A 23,592-nucleotide genomic window follows, 5' to 3' on the forward strand; every position below is an offset into this window, starting at 1 on the left:
AAGGACTCCCTGACCTGCCCAGTGTATGCTGGCTACAGCTTAATCATCTTGTCAGCTCACAGTGTGCTGTGTTTGCTGAAGTGGAACGGGAAAAGAAAACAGAAAATCATGGATAACGCAGTACATCACCCTTGAATCGTGCTTTCACATTTCAGATTCACAGGGAAGGTCCTCTCCAAATGAGCTTGCAATCACCACAATTAAGTAAATCACTGTGATATTTCTGTGACCCTTCAACATGGCGTCAAAGCCACAGGCAGATACTGATTTGTAGCAGACTGAGAAGGAGATTGTAAGCTGGATCCAAATTCAGCATTTCACTGCATTTCCCCAGAAGGGCTTTAGAAATGGGGCAGCCTCAGCTGAATCTCCCAAAGGGCTGCAGGAGCACATGAGCCACTGGGGAGGGATGCTGGTTTACCCAGGCCCTTTCGTGTCCCCAGTGCCACCTCTCAGTTCCCCCCGTGACACTGTTCATCTGATACTCTGTGAACCAGGAGGATGAGCTAGCATCAAAAGCACAGGCAGCCACTTCCACCTGGCTTTGACAAAGAGGTTCAGCTTCAGAAGGAAGCCCAGGAAAGTCTAATGCAGGAAGGCTGTGGTGAAGAGAAAGTGCTAACCCAGCCTGTCAGTCTGCTTGTGTGTCTGATCACTGCTTGTTTATATTATGGGCAGCACTCTAACATGCTGGTTACAGTGCTGCATCTACAAACCCTGCTAACAAGTTAAGTATGACAGAGCAGTCACTCCTGACTTCCTCTGAAATGTTTTTACCTCTGGTATTTTTGCCAGATAGGATTTGCCAGATGCTGACATGCCACACAACTGTTCCTAACAAGGGTGACGCACGCACGGCGTAAGCTGTAACTTACCCAGCAGAAACTCCAGAGGGAATGCAGGTAGCCAGAATGTAATTACTTAAGCTGGAATTTAGCCAGGACAATGGGGTTAAATTCTCAATTTGTTTGGATTAACTTAATTGCTAAACATATTGTTCCACCAGTTGCTGCAGAAATAACCTTTTTGTTATTTTGCAGCAGGTTAAATAGTGCTTTTATTGGAGCACTTTCTGTGCAGTCACTTCTGCTTTTTATTGGACTTCCAGGCCTTTTGCACGATCCTTGTCAGCCTTGGAGCTGCATCTCCTAAGGGTAGGTACGAAAAGGATAGGACTGACCCCGCCAAACTCTGAGTATTAAGGGAACCCCCACCCTGCCCATGCATGGTTTGGTACAAAATGCCACAAAGACAGTGTAGATTCTACTCAAAGTAGCCCCATATATTCCCAATGAGGTTTTGCATCCTGCACACATCTTACATTCTCCCCAAGATTGTTTGGAAACTAGAGCAGAACACAGAGAAGGGCCTACAGATTAAAGGATAACAAACAAACAAACAGACAAAAAAAAAACCACAAGAAAGAAAAAATAATAACCCAACAAAAAAACCTTAGGAGTAAACTGGAAAAGAAAAAAAAAAAAAAAAAAAAAAAGGGTGGGGGGGAATAGAAAGGGAAAGGAGAAAAATAGAGATAACTGGGGGGGAAATTGAAAAAGAGCAGCAGTTTGTTCTTTCCCCTTCCTTTTGATTCCTAGGCCTGTCTCCCATTTGGACAAGTTAAGCCACCAAGAACACAGCACACAGGGACAAATTTGGAGATACTGTAAGAAGAGGCCCAGAGCTGAAGAAACACCACTCAGAGGTGTCTGCAGTGCTGCTGCAGGACAGCACAGCAAATGCACAAAAGGCTCCCCCAACTCTAACACTAAATATGAGTACTGCTGGGTAAGTAAAACCTTATTCAAAGCCACTTTCTACTTGCCTTCTTTTTTCCCCCCTCACTGATCTGCTATCTGGAAAGGCTTTGCTCACTTCCCTGGGGATAAGGACCCTAATACCCCTCATCAGTGCTTGTGACTAATTGAGTGAAGCCAAGACAATCCTGTGGAAAGGTTTTAATAGAGAAAAACCTGTCATGTCTAGAGATGCATTTTTCAGGGTACCTAAAGAAAATGCCAAAAATGTTTTTACTTCAATATCTCCACCATCACATATTTTAAGGAGTAGACATATTGTCAAAAGAGAAGAAAATAATCCACACATTTGTTGATGGAATTTCAAGAGAGTTTAAAAAAAATATTCGGAAGCTCTTTCATGTTTCTGTTGCCTGCAAGAGCAGGTGTGTAATTACCAGCTATGGAAAGCTCAGATGGAATCATAGAAAACCATTAAAACTGACCAAAAATAACTCTTTTATACATAAAGATGTCAGAAATGTGAAGCTTTAAGTCCTTTAAGGGCATGCAGGAAATGCTTTCTCACTGAGAAGCTCAATTCCAGCCTGGAAAGCACATGCTTTTGATTGTGAGGAATCCCACTGCTTCCCAGCTGAGAGTTTATCTTGAGCTGCAGAAGCAGTAAAAGTCCCTGGGACAGGGCTGATTCCTGTGCAACTCTGGCATAGGTCAGTGATATGCACTGCAAGCAGCTCCCTTTATCCTGGAGGAAAGCAACAATGGGACAGAAAACCTGTTAGGAGAGGAGAGTGCTGGAATAATGGGCTTAATGCAATGGAAGAAGGCTCAGAAATCAGAAGTGGCCAGTAAAGATAAGCACCATCCAAAGAAGTGCTTCTCTAGAATCTCTAAAAGAAAGATCTTGAGATTTACAGAAACAGAACTGAGGACATTCTTGAGAATCATCCCCTTGCACATCATCATACTGTATAGTCCTTGTCATAAATTCCAGTTGTCCCTTGAAACTAGGTAATTTTGGGGAAGTAGACTGGTAGAAAATCTCACTTCTCTAACAATGACAAACTTCTAACATGTATTCTAAACTTACCTGTGGTTGTAACATCCAGATATGTTTCTTTACACACGTGAGCAATGGTGAACTCCTTTCCTCTGGATAGCATTTCCCAAATATCTCACAGAGACACTGTGCTTACAGAATGGCCAGGCCATCACCTCTCCCTAATAAGTGGTACAATTCCTGTCTGTTTTGCCTAAGCAACACTTCTCTTTCTGTACTTTCCCCTTCATACTGCTGGTAAAACTTGATAAAATAGGTTAGACAGTCACCTTCTCATACCTTCAGCACTGGAATAAAGGTCCCATAGCAGCAGCATTAGGGGAAAATAAACAACCCTTTAGCAACTTTATTTTCCCTCCCAGATTGACCCAGATAAAATTGTGGTGTCACAGTTTAGGAGCTGGCCACAGTGACCTGCTATTTGAGATGCTTCCCTTTTATGATAATACCAGAAGCAAAGATGAGAATGGCTTAGGCAACAGGTGTCTATATTCTTTTGATGATAGCATCTTTTGTTCCTTGTTCCAACGGTGGTTCTTTTTCAGTCTTTTTTCAGTGACAGGTCTAAGGGCATTCTCAAATAGAATTTTGACCCAAATAGCATTTAACCACTTTTTGCTAACCTTTCAGTTGTCAGTCATAGTGTGTGGGGCATGACCACTTCAAACTTTCTAAGTTTGTTTGCTATAGAAAAGCTCAGGTTGACTACAGAAGATACATTTTATATCAAGTACTTTCACTATTTTATAGACATTTTCTTCCAGAACTAAAAACTCTTTATTACATGAAGTGAATTTAAAATGTTCAATGACATTAAATTTCAGGTCAATATAGATTTGAAAAATTGAAGTACAATATGATCTGAAGAGAATACTTTCTGAGGGAGGATTTTGTGACATTTTAGAAAGCATAGCTATTTTCTAAAGCTTGAACTGAAAACAAACAAACAAAAAACACACACTAAGCTACATGAAAAAAAAAAAAAGCTAAGATATAATGACACATTTTACAAGATAAAGCTTTCTTTCAACAAAGCCTGTCTAACGAAACATCATTGAGCAGGCAGGAGTGTTGATAGGAGTCTTACTACATCAGGGATAAATCCCTACAGCCATGAAAACCTCCTCCCTTACAGCTCTAGAGGATCATTTCCAGAGAAAGGAAAATGGCCTCTCATTTGGGAGGCTTTCCTCATGCCACTGAATTCTTTCAAGGCTCTGCCTTTGATTGATATCAGCATTATCATTGTATTTTGTCTCTATCAGGTTCCTCTAATCACCGTTTGGCACTGTCTGGCAAAGAATTTTTTTGATGTGTCTTTCGTGACTCCGAAGATGATTAATCTGTGGTGCCACTACAAATATTTCTCACCTCAAAAATTACAAAACAGGTGGTGTACCCAACGTTATTTAAGTAACTACATGGTACTGTTGGGCAAATGAGTGGCACCAACACATGCAGTGATGATCAAAAAGCATGTTCTGTCCATCTCACCATTAATAAATTCCCTGAGTCTGTTCTTGGTGCATGAATATATTGAGCTCAGCTAGGAGAAGCCTAACGAGAGTAAAGAAGCACAAAACCAAAGTTTTATCATCCTGAGTTTCTGGGTATTTGTAGGCCAGCTCTGTAGCTAAGCTGCACGTGGTTTGTATTTAATTTCCCCAGGGATTCATGCAGTAATTAAAATAAATTATAATTAATGACTGACCAAGCTCAGAACTCTTCATGCACCTTAACAAAACTGAAAATAGCTGGTAATGTTGAAATAAACAAAGCAATAGGCTTATTCATCAAGACCAGGAGCCAGAAACATGAAAGAATAAAAAAAAAAAAATTAAAAACCTCACTCTTAAAAGCTATTGATATGAGATACCTTGAGGTCCTCTAGGGAAAAAAAATCATGCAAGGTTTCTAATAAGTTAATGTTCCTGAGTTGTAGGTCCTTGGTGTCCTCTGCCCACAGTCCTTATTAAAGAGGTGGGATATTTCCCCTTCAGCAGCAAAGCAGCACTTGGTGGGTCTCTGCAGGTGAGTACTTAGAGTGCTCATCATTTACAGCTCTGGAGTGGGGTGAGGTTATCCCTCTGGATTTAACAGAATTTACAAAGCTGGGAAAGCTGTACATGTATGACTGGCAAAGGCACCTATACTAAGCCTAGGGCACCACTTTTGCCAGCTCCCCACCAGCCCTGGGGAGCCTGTTTTCCCCACAGCTCCCACGAGCACTTGGCTTTCCAACCAGAGCTACCTCTCCCCAGCAGGCTTCCCACCCTCCAATTCCCCAGGTATGCCAGGAGAATAGAGCCACACGTGGCCAGGCCACTCCCTGTGACAGAAAATTGCATGGTGGGAGGTCCGGGTGTTTGGTCCTTTAAAGACTGCTCGTTTTGTGGAACCAGAGCTGTATTTGCTTATGGACTTTTCTCAATTTGTTCATAGTAAGGCCCTTAAGCTTTAGATTAAGCATTTAAGCCTATAATAAAAGGGACACAAAGAAAACAGTAAACTGTTAATTTAGATAATAGTGAGAAAGAAAACCCTGCAGATTGCATGCCATTCTAATTCCTCCCCCTCATGTCCAAAGCTAAGTCTCTGTAGGTTTCTACATTCAAGAGTCCTCAATGCAATGCAAACAACTACATACCATGGACCCCCTGCTCTAGCATATAAATCCTGAAAAGGGATGCAAAATGGAACGTGAGGACAAGCTTATTTTTAATTCTTCACCCACCGTGCAAAAACCTAACAGGATATCCCAGAGCTCTCAACATTAATGACTTTTCTGATGTAATTGTAGACCACAAGGCAGCAACATAAAACAAAGCCAGATGTGAGTTCATTTGCCACCAGATTTCTGAAAAGGATTTCAACTCACCCATGCAGAACCATGGAGGCAACGTGGCAAGCTGGCTAACTCTAGGATCAAAGGGTTTTCAGCAACATGAACATGGCTGTCTCCAAGAAGTTTGCCTCTGCCCTGACAGAAGACATGCATCAACAAAATTCCAGTGGAGCCAGGCTATTGCAGCACTATGAGCGGGATAGTGAAGTGGCATCTGTGGTTTCCTCACACGTGTTTCTAGCATTTTCTGAAGAACTATCAAAACAATGTGTCCCTGCTGTTACATCCACCCCTACCAAAGTCCCTACCTCTGGAAAGAACCAGTCAGCAGCGCTTCAAGGCCTACCCACCCTTTAGGTCACCAACCCAAACCTGCTCTCTGGACACAGCTGGTGTGTTGCTGGAGATACCAGGAAACAACCTCCCCACTTTTGTAGATACAAAAATGCTGCTAGCAAGGATTTTCTTGCTATTTTCTAAGTCCGTGAGAGACTTTTCTCTCTCACAGAAGAAGTAGCAGGGAATGTAAACAACCAAACACCTGCAACCTTGAAAAGTCTTGTTTATGGTAGAGTAGAAAAATGTTTTGACAATGGATGTTTTAGGATTTTAGCCAATCACCCCAAGGGGTGGCTGATCCTTTGTCCAATTAGACTATGAAGAAAAAAGTCTATGAAAGAGTGTGTAAAATAATTAAATAAATCAATCTTGCTGCACAATTCCTGCCTGCTGGATCTTCTCTTCTCCTCCTCCCTATGGCTGCAGCACAGGGTGATATGCCCTAGGAACCAGGCCTGTGGTAATAACTTTGGTGCAGATCACAGGATATGCAATGCCAGGGCTGTGATACCAAACATGGTTATGCACTGGGGATGGATCTGTTTCCTTTTGGGAACAGCACCCCAGATCATTCAGCATGGAAGCTTTGGCTGTGCCATGAAGTTCCTCAAAGCTGATGAAGATATGGATGTGCAGGACTCGTTTGTATAGGTGTGCAGGTATGTATATGCCTGCAGGTACACTCCAACATGCTCTCCATCCAAATTTTTACTGCAGGCCACCTTCCAGGAAGACAAAGTCCCTCCCACACCTTACCCAGCAGCACCCCTGTTGCCACACTTACTCCATTCCCATTGGACTTGCAGCACGTGGCAACGTCACATTTAATAAACCAGGTCCTGCACATGGTGTAAAAGAGGGCAGGACAGAGAGTCACTGCTGCCTCACAGTGTTGAGTTTCCCTGATTCTCATTCTCTGTGAAGGTATGGTCTTGAATTTTTACACATATTCCGTTGTAATTTGACAGTTGCATTAAATCCTTTTGCTCTCACTTAGAGAGAAGCAAAATGCACACAATTTGCCTTTGCTGCAGCACTGATTATTTGGTGTAGGTATAGCATGGCCTCGTGTCTCTGCATTAAGTAGTATTAATCTCCCCTCGCTGTCATCTTATGGAAGTCTTTCCCGTGTCTCTGATAATTTTTAGCTCTCCAGACACCTCTGTTTCTGCTGTATGCGTCAGATAAGGAAAGAAAAAGGTGCAGTGATAATCTCTGTTTATATACTGTACAGAGAAGCTGTATCCAGCAGAAGGAAAAAAGCTCATAGGGAGGGACTAGTGAAACATCACCTACTTAAAGCAATGCCACATACAGCCAGGGAAGGCTTATAAAATAATGAGATTTGTAGCAACGACTCCAACTGGGTATTATACACTAAAGAGAGAGATGTTACAGCAGCCTGTCCAAGAAAAAAGATTTAGTGGTGATTTCAGAAAGGCTCCTGAACATTCAGCCTGATATGCAGCTACATTAACAAAAGGAGGCAAATAGGAGGCTAGAACGCCTTGCTAGATGCACACAATCTACATCAAAAGGCGGATGGTTAAATTACTAAACAAAGCACTCCACATGGGCCAAAAGTAGGGGTTTTTCCCATACTCACACTAAGCTGTAGATAGCAAGTAATTACCTGCAAGTTACTACCTTTATTTTTTCCTATAATGCTATTCTTTTCCTTCCCTGTAACACCTGTCCAGGGAGCACACCATTCTTAGCAGTGCCTGCCTGCATTCATAGTGACTTCCAGCCAACAATGTTGGACAACAGTGGGTTTATTCCTAAGCTGTTCATTGGATGAAACTACAGCATGAATGAAGCAGGGGCCTGTTTTTTCTCCCTTTTGAATTCCTCAATTAAGCAGGTCACTGACGCACCTTAAGTTAATAAGCACAAGCATTTCCAGATAAGGATGTAGCTGAGTCTCTTCTGTACTCCTGCAAGCAGCCATGGCTTGCTTCTCTCCAAAAACACCTTGGAAACCATCACAATTTGTTCCTCTCCTGAGAAAGAAATATGTACGGCTTTGCTCAAGAGAGCAGTAAATAAAATACAGGGGTGGATGAAAACAAACACCTCAAATTGAACTGAATATAAAGCAAAGTGAGATGGTGAAGATCACTTTTAAATGCTGCCAGCATTTGAGAAAACGAAGTCCATTTGAAGGGGAAATTTTCCTCTCAGTTATATTGCTCTAGATCAAAAGCCAGTGTGACAGATTGCTGTGTATGGGACAGATGTAATTGGAAACAACATGCAGCCTGAGTATTTCCAACCCTGAATGTTAACAGGGCAAAAAACCCGGCCTAAAACAATAATCAGGAGCTATTTCTATAAGAAATTATGCTGTTTAGAACAAAACCATTTGAATTCCTTTTTTACCTTCTCACTTCTGAGACTTTAGGAAGTACATCATATTTACATAGCTTTCTCCACCAGTATGGAAAAGCAAACATACACACACGCAAGCACATTCAGAAAAATAATTTTGAAATCACCTGACTTCAGGAGCTGGAAACACAAGGGAAGCACCAATGTTGCAGGACTTACAATAAAAGCACAAGACTCCATCACAGCAGTTAATTTTTTTCAAGTAGACTTTGCTGAATATTCCTGCCTTATATAAGCAGATGAATTTTGCTAAACTTCTTCAATAACCATGCCTCTGATTGTTAGTATAGGACAAAGCAAAAATTGTCAGTGGTGCCTTAAGCAGATCTGGTTTTAGTTTTTTAAAGTTACTCTCTACCTCGGTAGCAATCTTGTGTATGACACAATGAGAACAGAAGCAAATCCTGGCATGAAGAAAAGAGGGGAAAATATAAACAAACATGAGTAAAATTCCATTGTGGAATGTGCACATTAGGCTCATATAACATTGCAAGACATTTGTTTTCCTACTTTTCATGGGAAGATTTTACTGAACTACTTGGACTATTTAAAACTATATGATAAACTGATGCCTTCTAGGCAAGATTTAAAAAAGCACCTAGAACAAACAGCTGCCTTTTGAGGGCTCAAAAATCCCTTTTTACACCTCTTCCTGTCATCCCCCAAGGAAGCATTTTGCCCACTCTGTTCCTTACACACTTCTAAACCTGCCTAAGTAGCTGATCGTTCTCTTTTGTATCTCTAAAAGCTGATGAGTCATCAGCTGGAAGAACAACAACCATTTGGTGGATTTATGAAGCATGCTCAAAAATTTTGTAGCAACTTAAAAAAAAACCAAGAAAAGGAAAAAATTAAGTAGATATTTGCACTGTAGCTTAACAGACTCCTGAAAGATCCCTTGAGAGTAAGTTCAGATAGTGGCTTACAACTAAGATAGAAAAAAACCCCATTATTTGGAGTGGGGAGAATGCTCAAAGCTTTGCAAAACAGAAAAATATTAGGATGAATTTTAATTCCAGAAGTAGAATATCTGTATTGTTGTGGAGAAAAGACTAGATTATTTATAAATGCAGCAATATCCTTCCTAAGTGCAAATTGAATCGGTATATTTAGCTTTCTGCAGAGGTTCATGAAATTAGGTTCAAATAGAAGAAAACTAGCATGTGAGTGCTGTTATTTCTTATGATAAATGAACAGTAAAACAAGCACATTTTTATAAGAAAACATACACCTCATCCAGCATACTGATGAACAAAGCACTCAGCTATCCTGGGGGGAAAAAAAAACCTACCAAAAAATCTTCCTTCCTTTGGTTTATGATTTATCTTTATGGCTTTAAGAGCCAGCAACTGCATCTGTCCTGTAAGGTGAGGAGTCAAGAAGAGCACTTCTGTTCTCTCTGGACTCTGCAGTCTCCATCGTGATCACTCTTGCAAAGGCTGTGGAGCCTGCTAACACTGCCTCAGGCACTGGAAAACACCCCATGCTCTAAGGTGTGCCAGCTGGAATGGGTTTGGAATGCTGCTTTCACCCTCAGTCATCACCCTTGCTTCTGTCTGAACTGCAGAGCAAGCTCAAAACCCAGCCCATGGGTAGCAGAGCAGCTGACAGGTGAATTTATCCCACTCACTAGGTCACCAAAATCCTGAAAAATTGAGTGGTTTGGTCCTTTCCCCATCACTGTGCTAAATTGTGCTGACAACAGACTAGTCAACAAGGCCTAAAGGAAATTCCCATAAAATCCACTTTCATTAAAGTAGAGTTAAGCTTCTAAACAGCTGTTTACTGCTGAGGGGAAAAACCTTAAGACAATACTGGAGTTTTATCTAAAAACATGTAAAAAAAGATACTGGGAATTGAAAGTTCAGATTATAGCGAAAAAAAGAAAAAAAAAAGAAAGAAGAAAACCCAGAATGCAACACAGCTATTTGCATAGAAATGTATATTTAAAGTCAAGAACCTTTACTTTGTCCTCTTGTGTATGCTATTCACCTCTTTGCAGCATCTGTGTCTTGTGCAAATGAGACACATTTTGATGGAAGTTTTCACTCTAAAGCCTAAAGCAGTTCACAGGCTGTAACCAGAGGAAACTTAAGGCCCCTTCCTTGGATCAGTTTTCCCAAGGAGATAAAAAAACCTAGTGCACATAACATTGCAAGTGCACAGAAACAGACTGATAGATGTTAAGACCAAAAGACCACAGTAAGCACAAAGTCTGACTTGCATAACACAGCATGGAGATTTTAACCTGTGTCTTTGCCTCAAGCTCTGCTTCAGCTGGAACATTCCCTTTAAAAAGATGCTCACTTTTGGTACAAATATTTCAAATGACAGAATATCTGGGAATACCCAGCTCTGAAATCATTTTGTGACATGTCTCCTTACAAATGGGAATCTAATTTGTAGAGAAACACATTATTTCCTCCATTGCTGTTCTCTCTTTGCAAACTGCACTACTTTATGCCTTCTTCTGTCCTTATTAAGTATTTGCTCAAACTCCTCAGCTAAATGCATTTTCTGTCTTCCTCTAAGTGCTTAAAATGAATGTTTTTCTTCACAGATTTTGTTTTCAGACCATCTCTAAATCATTTCAACTTCCCTACTTCCCTCAGGTTTCCTAGATGAGATTCTAGTTGGAAAAAAAACACACCACAAAACCAACCCAACCCTGTTAAAATTGAACAAGTGACCTTTGTAGCCTTTATACACTCTGAAAAATTCTACTTCTCCCTTAAGACCAAGGTTGCAACCTCATGCTTTTAGTGCGTGTCTCTAACCGCTTGATGCTTTTAATTAAAGTCCCAAGTCCTAGAATCAAAGGAAAACAAAAAAAAATCTCAGCCTCCAGAAGAGCTCTAGCCCTCATGGTAAGCAATAAAACTTGGACATATGACCCAAGCATCACAAGAATACAGCCTCAGATGTAAAATTATTCCATGGTTTTAGACAGCTGAATCACAGACTTGAACGCATAAGACTGGCAGCACACCACTGCTAACTGGAAGAGGAGGAATCTCCTCCTGCTGGAAATTGCCATCATCTCCCAGAACACAGCCAGGAGGAGCTTCTAAGCAAACCCTGAAAACTCATCCTTCAGCAGCCAAGTTCTGAGGCAGAAATTCCTCTTGACCTCACATTCTAAAGAAGTAGGAATGCTAAAAGGGGAAGCTAGAGCCCCTCTCCATTTTTATGTGAAACGCACTTCAAGAGACCAGCTGAAAACTTCTCCAGTTCCAACAATCTCACTTCCAAAAAGCAAGACCCAACAAAGAAAACTCTATAGACAACATGAACTTAAAACAGAATGTCTGGCCTTACCTTTCTGAGAGCCCCCCACCATCTGTAGAAGGTGGACACTATTCCTGAAGAACAAAACCAGCAACATGTTCCTCAGAAAAGGACTCCTCACCCAGGAATGAACAGGCACATTTGAAACCAACCAGGTGATCTCGAACACGGTTTCCCAGCTCAGGACTCTGCAGATTACAAACACCTATCAGCTGCAGCTCAGAGCTGAGCTTGTTGAAGCAGTGGAGGCATTGTGCTCAGTAAGAAAAAGATTTTGGCTGAAAACCTTATCAGGTAAACAGACAGGTCTTACTCTGGGTCTGCAGCACAGCTTGGAACACACTGCAGCTGCCTAAGTTGCCAACTAATGCCCTATTGTCCCCAGCAAAGGGAAACACAAGCCAATTGACTGGAGATTTTCCATTCAGAGCCGCCTGAAACCATTTACACAGCCACAAACGATTGAAAGCAGCCAAACAAACCTTTCCTCTGTCCCTCTACTTCGCTTACACAAAGCGAATTCTTATTGCTGGTAGAAGCACAAAGCTCTGCAGGGCATGGGGGACTGAGAGACAACTGCTGAACAGCTGGGAAAGTTAGAGATTTCACTACTTACCAATTTTGGGTAAGCTAGGCATAACAGCACTATTAGGTTTATATTGTGTATCAGTAAAAATACTAATTACAGAGGCCCCTGCTTGAAACAGTTTCTCAGAAGAAGGTGCCTACAGCTAGCATGTGGAACCAGTGTGCTTTGCTGGGATACACATTCCCTCCTAAAACAGAAACAAACACACACAGTTATTATCATTTAGAAAAGACAAAGGCTGCCAAAGCCAAGGAAATGCCACCACTGCTCTGAAAAGAGGCCTTTATTGTTTGCTACTAATTGCAAGGAAAAAAGAATCCACAGACATTTCAAAGCAGCTGCTGTCTTGTCCTTAAAAACTCCTTCCACTTAGAAAGGGAGATTTTAATTTTAACAGCTTTCAGAAGCTTGCTACCATCCAAGGCCATTCAGATGTGTTATTTAAGTATTGATTATATCGTGAGGTTCAGGGAAAAAGGTCTGAGAAGCTAAGAGAAATACCTGGTGAGCCTCTAACTAGAGAAATTACTATTTAACTCTCAGCAATTTCTGTTAATTTAAGGATTAGCTCTCCCCCTCAACACACATTGGTCTTGTTAATTTTACTGGTAAAAATCTATGCAGACTCAATTGCTCAGGAGACTGCAACTTTATCCTTTGAAGCTACAGGTTCCAGCTGCTGCAAATCATCTGTGGAGTGAAGCTGATTTACATTAGATGAGAATCTGGCCTGCTGTGGCTAAATACTCCCCATCTGGTTTAATCAGTCCCCCTTCTGGAAAGCCCTAAGGATTGTCGTTTCAAGCAGTATTTGTCTCCAAGACCTTTGTAATGTTGATATTGTGTATACAGCCAGGAATATTTTACCCAGTGGTGGGCTGGGCACAGTCTCAGGGATGGGGGAACTTGTTAAATGAGGCTCAGAGGGTGTCCACCTGTTTTGCAATGTCCTGCAGAATTTTTTATTTCAGAGGGTTCCCCAGCTAAATGTCTTTCTTTTGAGGTGTTGATCCTGCTTTTATCAGCTAGCAAAAGTGGCAGCTGTTATTGTGTGCATCTGACTGCTGGGAGCTGCCATCGTTGTATTTGTGGCATTAGATGAGAAAAACAACTAAAGCATCTTCTGTGGAAAGATTTCACTTAATGTACTTTTGGCTTTCTCTTATGGGGAATAATGTCTGGTTTTCTGTCTCTAGATCTCCAATTAATATTTGGCCATCAGTTTAAAATCAAGAGGAGCTCTGCTTGGACAAGTAAAGAGTAAAACTAAGGCTTCATTTAGATCAGATGGGAAAGACAGATCCAAAGATACATCATGGCTTTGGAGGCTGAGTTCATCTCTGCTCTGCCACAGATTCTGCCTGGGTACCTAAATAAGCTACTCAACGTCAGATCCAAAATGGGATGTAGGCAACTACAGAGAGGAGGAGGCAGAACTGGAATCTGGAAAAAGTTTACACACAAACACTTCACATTCCTTGTTATCAAACTTGGAGGAGCACCAAAAAAACAGACACTGAAGGACCCAACTTCCCAAGTCCAGTGCCTGCACCTGCTTAAAGGGATTAAGACACATCTGCCATCTCCCAGGAGCATCTGAACTGTCTCTGACCAGAGAGACTGGAGAACGGGATCTTCTCAGCTTTGTTACAGTTGCATTGTTGTGCAAAAATTATTTTGGAAATTGTGTGTGAGGAGAAGGTATCCATACCACTGTAGCTGGGGAATTCATAAGGATGCATAAGTGGGTCCTGGTTCATACCCGGAATGCATTTTATTCCCCAAATATTATCCCCAGGTAGCAGAGCTAAACTCCCTCCTGCTGCTTGTCTTGCTCTCAAATTATTTCTGATGTGGGCAACAAGTTTGGTGCAGGAAAGAAGGGAAAGGGAGACTGAACTTGCCTTAGCAGGCCACTAAAATATGCACTAAATGGACTGTGAAGGAGAGGTCTCCTTTGATTTCTGAAAGAGCTGAGGGAAGTCTACAAAGCATTGGGAGCTCATGGGTGCGCTCCTCTAGAGGAGGGCATGGGCAGTGACCCAAAGCCAAAACTCCCTGAAAACCTGGATGAGGAAATCAAGATGTGCAGTCTAACACCTACTCTTGGTCATAATATTTCTAAGCTGGATAGCTCAGATGAGAGATACACAAGAGCAGTCATTTGAGGGAGCTTCTTTCTCAGTAAGTTGGCTATTTTGGCTCCCATTTAGAGAGGATGAGCCTGTCCTATAAACAGAGGCTCCTCTAAATTGGGACTAGGTGTCTAACAGTGTTCAGCATCCCATATGGGCACCAGATGACTGCAAGGTAGGTTCTGCAGTACTGTAATTCTTTATTAGATTTGGCCTTTAGTGTTTCAGCTCTCCATCTGTGAAATCAGGATAAAAGCACTTCCCTGTTTTGTAGCTCATTTTCATACCCGGTTGTAATTACTACAGAAATATATTCAACACTGCACCACTTTCCCAGAGCAGTTACCAACATAGTTAAGCAGGAACAAAGCACAATATGGATGCTTTTAATCTGATTTTATAAACTTGACACATAACTTTTGGCGTAATTTTGTAAGGAATTGGTTGGAGCTTAAATGACACTTCCGTTTCACTTCTAGGGAGATAACTACATTCATGGCTAGGTAAATGTGCAGGCAGCCTTGTACTTCCAGGCACACAGCTCACAGCTTCACTGCTACTGGTGCCCAAGAGAGCCATCTTACTGGAGTTTAGGTGTGATTAACCCCACTGGGTACCAATTAGCTCTTCCAACCACCTGATCTATCAGAGGCTGTCAGTGATTTTCTTGAAGCATTGCAAACTGCAGTGGCTCAGGAGCTGTTCCTCAGGTGTTCAGGTGTCTCATAGATAAAACTACAGGTAGTAATCTTATCATCTGTCCCTGAAGATGTCACCTCTGTTCATCCAGCTGAGCCCAGATGTCATGTGACAGATCTGAATCAGACACCTCGGATGTTTCCTGCTCTCAGCCCTCCTTCCTAGCAGACCACTCCTGCCTAGCAGGACAGCTGCATAGGATGCTGGTCATCACGAGCCCCCCACATTTAACTTGTACCACACAGCTACAGCCTGTAAAGGAGCTCCAGAGTCAGTAACAGGCTCTCAGTCAGATGTTAGGCACCCAGTCAGCTTTAAACAGCTTCTAAGCCACACAGCAGCAAGTCTGGCTTTAAAAGTCTGGACATGCTCACGTACATTAGCCTGGGCAGCAGCTGAAACGCTCACACTGGACAGGCACAGTTAACATGCAGCTGTCTGTGATGCATCATGCACCACAGAGGATAAAGCCCTAATTGTTACTTAACTCAGCACTTTCAGTTAATGAAAGAGCCAAGATAATTGTTTGTGGGTCTGCTGTTCTTTTTGATTTCCAGACTCCTCTGGTTTGGATGACCAAAGCAGACTCTTCCAGGGTGAGCTGTTCTGAGGAGCCTGAGCCACTCAAGCTGGTTTCGACAATGGAAGTGGATTTCCTAGTCTTCAAGGAAATTATTAAAATATTACCCTTGGAGTTTATTTAGAATTTGTGGATCTGTGAGCCTTTCTGTTTTTTCAAGGTCTCCCTTGACACATACAAGGGCACGTTGTTGAAAGTAATAATACTTTCAAAAACAATAATTCAGCTTCTGGGTTTTATTGTTGTGACTCAGCAGCAATTCTCATTTATGTCTCAGGGAAGAAGAACTCCTTTCTCTCCCCTTTGACTTGGAGCATTGTGGCAGAGTCAGGGTGTGATCATGGTGTGACCCCGTCCCTGTGCATGTCACCTTCATTGACACTATAATACAACACATTAGACTGGGAGCTGCTGCAAGCAAGGCTTGTGCCCCTCTTTTATTCAGCTACCACAGCTACAAGGATGAGAATCCTTGTGGACAGAGGGAGCACATAGCAGGGGGCTGTAATGGCTTAAACCACTTCTGTGACATTCACCAGAGCTCCTTCTGTCAGGGAGCCCTGCGTGCAGCAAATGAAATGTTCATGAAATGGTGAGCAAGCCTCATTAACATCTCCCCGAGAGAATGACGAGGTTGGGTAGCAAGCAGTGCCTCCATTCAGGCAGCTTCTCCCACCAGCCCAAATGCTGCTCATCCCACTGCATGCTTTTGCCACAGAACGGTCTGTTCCCTGTGAGCACAGGGCAGATCCCGCCTGGCAGACTGATAAATCGTGAATGATTCATAGTTGTTAGAGAAACACTGGTTCTGACTGAAAATACAGAGGTATTTTTAGTGTCTGCAAGAAGTTATTTGGACACTTGGCTTGCGTGTGCAAACAGCAAGGGTTTCTTTATCCCATGGGAACATGTAATGAATTAGGTGATACGTATGTCTGAGGTAAAATACTCACTTTTAGTTAAAATAAAGGAGGTGGGGACATCACACGTGTAAAATTCTTTCCTTCTGTCTTTTTTCCTTTCCTTGTTCTCACTTCAGAAACGAGAAACAGCTTTCACAGCTGGAAGACAGAGAGTTTTGCACATTAATAGTCACAGTGAAGGTCAGTAAGTCTGACTCGCTCAAGTAACAGCTGAGTACATTGGATCTCATTTCATTTTATTGCAACTGCAGAAGCAGTGCTGATCAACAGTGTCATATTTCCTTTTCTTCAGCATAAAAGATGAAGTGATTGTTCCATGAGGCAGCAGTGGGGCAAGGAAAACAGGAGAGGAGCAATATACCCAGCAGTGCGCTCACTACACCTGTGCCTGTGCTTTGTCTTTCCTCAGTTCTATCCCTTTTAGTGCTAACAGTGGGGGTTACAGATAACCCGTCTGGGGTTTTGTAGGGTTGCTCCAAGGTATTTCAGGGTCCCTTATATACTCACAAAATGCAGATAGCTGCCTCATGAGTGCCTTCTGAGTGGGAATTCTGGGAAAAGTGGTACTTAATATTTCTGTACTGGGTGCACATATGTAAGGGCTCTACTGTTCAGTGTTGGACATATCACTGCCTGAATCTCCAGGGAAAAAGCAGGAGAAATTTTCCCTCCCAGAGGCCACAGAGGCTTTCTGGATCTTCCACATTAAAGTAAGATGGGGTGGCCCTTCCTGAGTGAGTCCAAAGGAACTGGGATGCAGACTAGAGGAGTAAACTCCACCAGTTGGCTTGAGTGGAATTCAGCTCCTTAAAACCTGAATACCTTGCAATAGTTCTGCAGGGCAGAGAACAAGGATCCACATTTAACAGCATGGAAGCAGAAGTGATATGACTGGATGAGGAGTCTCAGAGGAAGCCTGAAATGCAGAGAGGGTCAAAAACATTTCTGAAATGTGATGTTAATTCATTTCTTATTGGGCTCTTTTTTGTCATTGGATCCCCAATAATTCTCTTAAACACCTTCAATTCTTCACTTCTATGCTGTAATGCTGCTCCTAAGATAACACTTTAAGGTCCCAGATGCTGGGACATGTTGACCACAGACAACTGAAAAAGAGGCAAAGAGCTCAGGCAGTATCAATTATTGTCTTGGTCTTGCTCAGGACAAAAAGAAAAGACTGTGATCCCTGGAGAAGAGCAATTCTTGTTGACTAAATCTGGATGGGCCCCCAAGCATACTGCACTAACTTTCCTCTGTACGCTCCTTAACGTTTCCTGGCATCGATTTCCTGCATGTCACCAAGACTGTTAGAAACATAATAGGGATGCTGCTAATAACCCCACACTCATGTTCAAAAGTCATCAGAAAGAGGTAAACCTGCCCCCAAATGCCAATGAGAGCTCACAAAGCTGCTTCTAAGAGCAGCAGGCACTCCTGCCCAAAAAGGAGCTGTCTTTTCTCCTGCTGCTGCAAGAGGCTGCATGTCAAGTGAAACAAGCAGCTGTAGACAAGCTGTATTTCTAAGAAGAAACAGATTTAATATGTGGCCTGGTCTGGTCCATCCTCCTTTGCCTGGAAAAAAGAGGCATGTGGAAGTCAGGGTGCTGAAGGCATTTAAAATTGTACTAGACACTTGTATGCAGGCTGCCCTGCTGCCCAGCAATGGGAAATTTTCAAATGTGAGTGCCTTTGAGGTAATTTCAGCAATGGAAACTCAGACTTTAAATTCTGCCTTGGTCACCTTGCTTGACAGTCTTACAGCAAAAGTTCATAAGTTGAAAGGGGGGAAAAAGAAAAATATTCCTAAATATCCCTCGCTTATCTATGAGGAGGCTGGAGGGGAAGGGAGAGAGGAGGCTCTTATTTAACTTGTTTGTTAAGGGAGCCTTGTCATAGCTCCCAGCCAGTGCAGGGAGGATGTTCCTGTGAGGGAGCATCCTCCAAGTGAGAGCTTTTGTCTCTCAGTGACCACTGCAGCAGCTGCTGCATCAGCTGAAGAGGTCAGCTGGCAGCCTGGCTGGATTGGTTTGTTCATCAGGGACAGAAGCAGGGCTCAGTGGCCTCTATATCACACAAACTAGCACTTTTTAGTTATTAGCCACCTGGGAAGGAATTAAACTGTGGTCTGAAAATGAATATTTTTATGCAAAATCCCAAATCCTGCAGGCTTCCACTCAACTTCCCTGCTTTTGCAGAGTAGTGCTGGGAGCACGCACACCAGAGCAGTCGTAACTGTGGAAAAGAGAGGTTTTACATCACCAGTGGGAATTAGCCTGTTGTACCATCTCCTTCAAAATCTGATTCTGCTTTTTCTTTTTTTTTTTAGGAGTAGGAAACATTGATTATACATTTATGCTGAGATTTGCCACTGTTAAAATGCAAACTGCAATTTTGCCACCAAATGCAGTATTTCTGAATTACTGCGCTTTGAAGCCCCAAAGGAGCCCCAGAGGAGCACTTCTGAGCACTTTTTTCTTTTAGATTGTTTGCATTTTTCTCCAAGACCAGCCAGATAGATCTAATACATTCCTGATGGAGCAATTTGTTGCTGTTGTTTTGTTTTGGTTTTTTGTTTTTTTTTTTTTTTTTTTTGTGTCAAATGACCTCCGCCCACACTCACAAACACCTTTAAATTTCTCAACTTTTGTTAAGCTATTCCTAAACCAAAGAATTAAATAGCTCTCCCTTTTTACCAAAACATTAGATGAGAACACCAGACTCCAGCTGTCTTTGTGATATCATCCACAACAGGGAACAGAGAAGTTACTCTGTGCAGGTGTTCAACAGAGACAGGAACTGCTGCTGAGAGTAGCCCTGGAGGCAGTGGCTCCAGACAGAGGAGGAAGGCAGGGAAAAGTGGTTCTTTCCTGGCCATTTTCCCCCAGTTTCCTTCCCATCCCAGTGAGAGCAGCCACAGAGCCAGGGAAGAAATTCTGGGAGAGGCAAAGTCCTGCCTCCAGGAAGGCACTGATGCTCCCTGTTCACTGGCAAATGATCACTGCTCAGTACGTTCCAGGGATTTCCCCACAGCTGTGCTGCACTGCTGGGCTTCTGCTCACACTGATCACCATCCAAAGCTCTCACTGAAGCCAATAGCATTTTTCCCAGTGACTGCACAGGGTTTTGGATGTGGCTCATTATAGCCAGTAGTGCTGGCTGCGGCCAAATTCTTGGCCTGTGTTTTGCAGGCAATGGGAATAGATGATCACAGTTATTCTTTCTGACCATAAAATCAATGCAATATCTTCTTCTGGTATTCCTTCCCTCTCCCTAACAAGGAGCACTTGTTCTTCTCTGTTCCTGACCAAGTTTTCTGGGAAATATTAGGTTTCATATTGCTTTTTTCCTCACTGAAATGTTTTCACTGGGATGCTTAAACATCAACACATTTATATCCAAAGGATCCTGAAGAGGTTAGCCAGAGGTGATTACGTCTCAAATGATGTTGTACTATAATTGCTCAGGATATCAGCTTAAATGAAATAATCTGCACAGGAGAGAAGAAACAGTAAAGCTAAGGAAGGAAATTGCTCCTATAATTACTAGAGTATTTCTCTTTGAGGTATTAGAAAGAAATGTTTATAACATAAAATGCCTGAAGAGGATGACATGAAGCAACTACAGACTGGATGGCAGAGCCTCTGTTACATTACAAGCTTCCTGAACACTACCTGCACAGAAAGGGAGGCTAGGAAGGTAGCTAGAAAATAGCCCAGAGTGATCATCTACCTCAGACTCTTTATAATTAGTTACAAAGATAAAAAGATATCAGACAGGTACTCTTGTTTAGGGTCTTTTGCCACTCAAGCCATTCAAACCTTGCTATCAACTTCAATAGTGGCACAAGCAGACCCACAGCCAACAAGGATAAGAAGGGGAAGCTCCTTACAAACCACTGCCTCGCTTTTTTCTTTGATCAATTTTGTCTCTCTCCCTGCCAGGTTGTCCTGAACAAAAGCCGCTCTGAAATGCTCACAGCTAGAGCAGCCTCCCTGTGCTAAACAGAACAATGCCAGGCAAAGTTCTCATGTTTCCTCTCCAGCTCCTTTACTGTTTCCAGAAATAGGAAACTCTTCATTGGAAACTCTTTGGAGTGCTTTAACACCCAGGTGAATAATTGTGTGAACCTCACCAGGCCAATACACATGATTAATTAAAAAATTTAAATATAATCACCCAAGAGAACATTTCCTGGTCTAGAGCCCTTCTGAACTCACTGAACCCTGCAAGTGGCCTGGCATTGGGTCATTTTGGGCATCAAGAAGAACCCTGAGGCATTCACTGGTTCACAGGCCCTCGATACAAGGGATTGCAGGACTGCATTTTATTCCTGGGGTACATCAGTATAACAGGATTCTGAGCACAGATTGGATACAGCAATTTTTCTAACCAAAGTCCCTGTGCCAGTGGTGCTCTTAAGATATGAAAACCTCATGGACTTGGCAGGGAAGCTGCAAGGTAGATCTGTTTTAACCTTTTTCTTCAGGTTTTGTACAGTTTCCAATGGGGTGACCAGTGACAGCAAAGACATTGGAAATTCCTTAGTTACAGGATTAGTCCCCATTTTTGCTCACGCCATGTCAGCTTTGAAGCAAAGCAAGACTTACAACACAGAACAACTACAGAAAAGACACTAGAAATTGATGAGCAGCCCAGGTGAGCTGCTCCATCCACTTCTCTTCAGAACAGAGTGACTGATGATTGCTGCCTGTCAGGGAGGTCACTCTGGCCTGGTGGATGGTGCCAGGACTGGGTGGGGATGGGTGTTATGTCATGTAGCAATCAGAGCTAATGAACCAGTGACACTTCCATGGACACAGCCCCTGTTGTGCCCTGTGCTGTCCTGCCTGTGGAAGAGGAGCAGCAGCACAGACTGCTTATGGCAGAATGCAGAGAAACAGCCCAGCCTTGTTTCACATTTTTGTGAATGACCCTCATGTTGTTCTGCGACCCTGGAGGACTTTTGAGATCAGAGCAACATCTGTGGAAGTACTGAGCCTGGACCACCTCAAACTGGAGAAGCTGGGCACTCACACCAGGTGATGAACAGCAGCACTCCATTAGCAGGCCCCAGTGTCCTGATCTGTTAGGTCCTGGTGTATGATTCATGATTTAAAATTCTATTTATTTCTAGTAATTTGATTTGGCTGGGGTGGGGGGCAGTGTTTGGTTTGCTTCAGACACTTGCATTTTATCTCAGCAGAAAGAGCAGGCAGTGGATGGCAGGAAGGACAGAGAAATCCTGGCGGGCATTCCGATGCAAAGTCATACATTAAAGTTCAGTGTGGAGGCACTGCAGACACTGAGGGCAGGTGCCCTCCTGAGAAACAGAGCTGCACAAGCCTGCAGCCCTTTAAAAACGAGACACATAATCAACTGTAGCTTCTTTTCCCAGCAGGGATCCTTGGCATGCATTCCTCTCTGTCTCTTACTGCTTCCATGTCCTGTTCTGCTGCCACACATCAGATCTCTCTCTAGAATTCGTCCTCACCCTCTTGCAGCACTTCCAAAGTAAACAGAGCCTAGAGCAGACATGAGAGATGGATTCATTCCTCTGTGCCAGCTCTATTTAATGCACAGATACCATCCTGCACTCAACACAGAATCTTACTTTTCTACCCAAAACCACTGGAAGCAGGAGCTTTCTTTCTAAATATACATTTTTTTCAACATATTTGTTTAAAATGGTAATCCTGAATTGGAGCACCACGTATATAAAATTGAAAGTATTTTCCTTACCAGTACTTGGTGTGTATAAAAATTCCTGAATATGTTTGGAGACATGGATATAAAGACACTGAAAGAGAAGCTGTACCTGAGTGAAACAGACAAGGCATAGGGGAAAAAAAGAGAAGGAACTGTTACCCCACTTTACAGAGACTGGGGAAGATTAGCATGACTTGCCCAAGGTTATAGAGGAACTCTAGGGAACTGAACCGGGAGCACTGGGGTCCCAACACAAAATCTTAATTACCAAATCCAATTTTCCATTTCTCCTTTCATATGTTTTTTCTTCATACATTAAAACACTTCACATAAGCTCTCCTTTTTTTTTTTTTTTTTTTCTTTTTTGTTCCCCCAGGAAGAACAGGAAAAGCAAAGGCTGCAAGCTGCCCTTGTTAAACTAGGTTGCACAGCCAAACAAATTTAAAATGAAATCTCAGCAAGATTTTGCAACCTGTCTGCGACAAATAAAAGGACTTTCACCCTGAAAACATGTGAGTGCTCAGGAGGACTAGCTGAGAGAATTTAGCAAGGCTCCTAATGAAAGAGATGAGCTGCAATATGTATATGCATGAGTTCATGTATTATTTAAACCATTCTGATCAGAATAAGCATCGTGAGCACAGCACTCAAAGTGTCACCAGCGTTCATGCATTGAATAACTTGCCCTCATAAAGGTATAATAATGTGCTCATCAGTTTTGTTTGTACTCCCAAAGCAGTAATAGCATAAACAGAAAATAACCCTCTATATTGCACAAAGCACATAAATATAAACCTAATTATATCTTTCCTTGACATTATGACCAAGAAATGACGATGGTCACTGAAGTAAAACAGATGAGATCAAGGGTACTCGAAAAAGCCTTTGTAAATGTCTGCTTCTGTGTTCAAATCCAGCCTGGGATTTTGGGGGCTAAAACAGATAAAAGGTTGGTTAGCCTGCCTCAGTAACCTGGTGGTAGGTCCTTTATCTGCTAGGTGGCAGGTTCAGGTTATATTTTCAAGGATTCTGAAAATGACCCAGTGTTTGCTGCCACACACCACGACTCCATCCGCAGGTATCCCCCTGACTGACAGCAAAATCAGGTTCTCTGGGAAGATGTCCTATCCTCAGTAGTCCTGAGGAAGACAGTACCACATGAGGTAGTGAGAAGGATGAGAGAGAAGAAAAAAAATGGAGGAATGAGGTAGTTCTCAAGGCACACCTAAAGCGCTCCGCCTCTGTCCACACACACCTTATTGAGCAAAAAGATGAAGTCA

At 42.5% G+C, this 23,592-nt stretch overlaps 1 protein-coding gene across 9 annotated transcripts in view; it reads right to left on the reverse strand.

Moving 5' to 3' along the window:
• FSHR (follicle stimulating hormone receptor) overlaps nt 1–12,370 on the reverse strand; it is a 307,860-nt gene extending 295,490 nt beyond the window's left edge. For 7 of the 9 annotated variants that reach the window (XM_069009381.1, XM_069009380.1, XM_069009378.1 and 4 more), the window contains exons 1-2: nt 12,297–12,370; nt 11,711–11,868 (exon numbers count right to left, since the gene is read on the reverse strand). Coding sequence is in view for 1 of the 9 variants with exons in the window: in XM_069009387.1 (XP_068865488.1) it covers nt 5,696–5,709 (14 nt within the window). In the remaining 8 variants the exon portion in view is untranslated. Of the gene's footprint in view, nt 1–5,695; nt 5,798–11,710; nt 11,898–12,296 lie in introns of those variants that run through there. The other 2 variants (XM_069009387.1, XM_069009373.1) reach the window with 2 other exon arrangements.
• Nucleotides 12,371–23,592: the final 11,222 nt, after the last annotated feature.

Source organism: Aphelocoma coerulescens, chromosome 3, assembly GCF_041296385.1.
Source record: "Aphelocoma coerulescens isolate FSJ_1873_10779 chromosome 3, UR_Acoe_1.0, whole genome shotgun sequence".
NCBI lineage: Eukaryota > Metazoa > Chordata > Aves > Passeriformes > Corvidae > Aphelocoma > Aphelocoma coerulescens.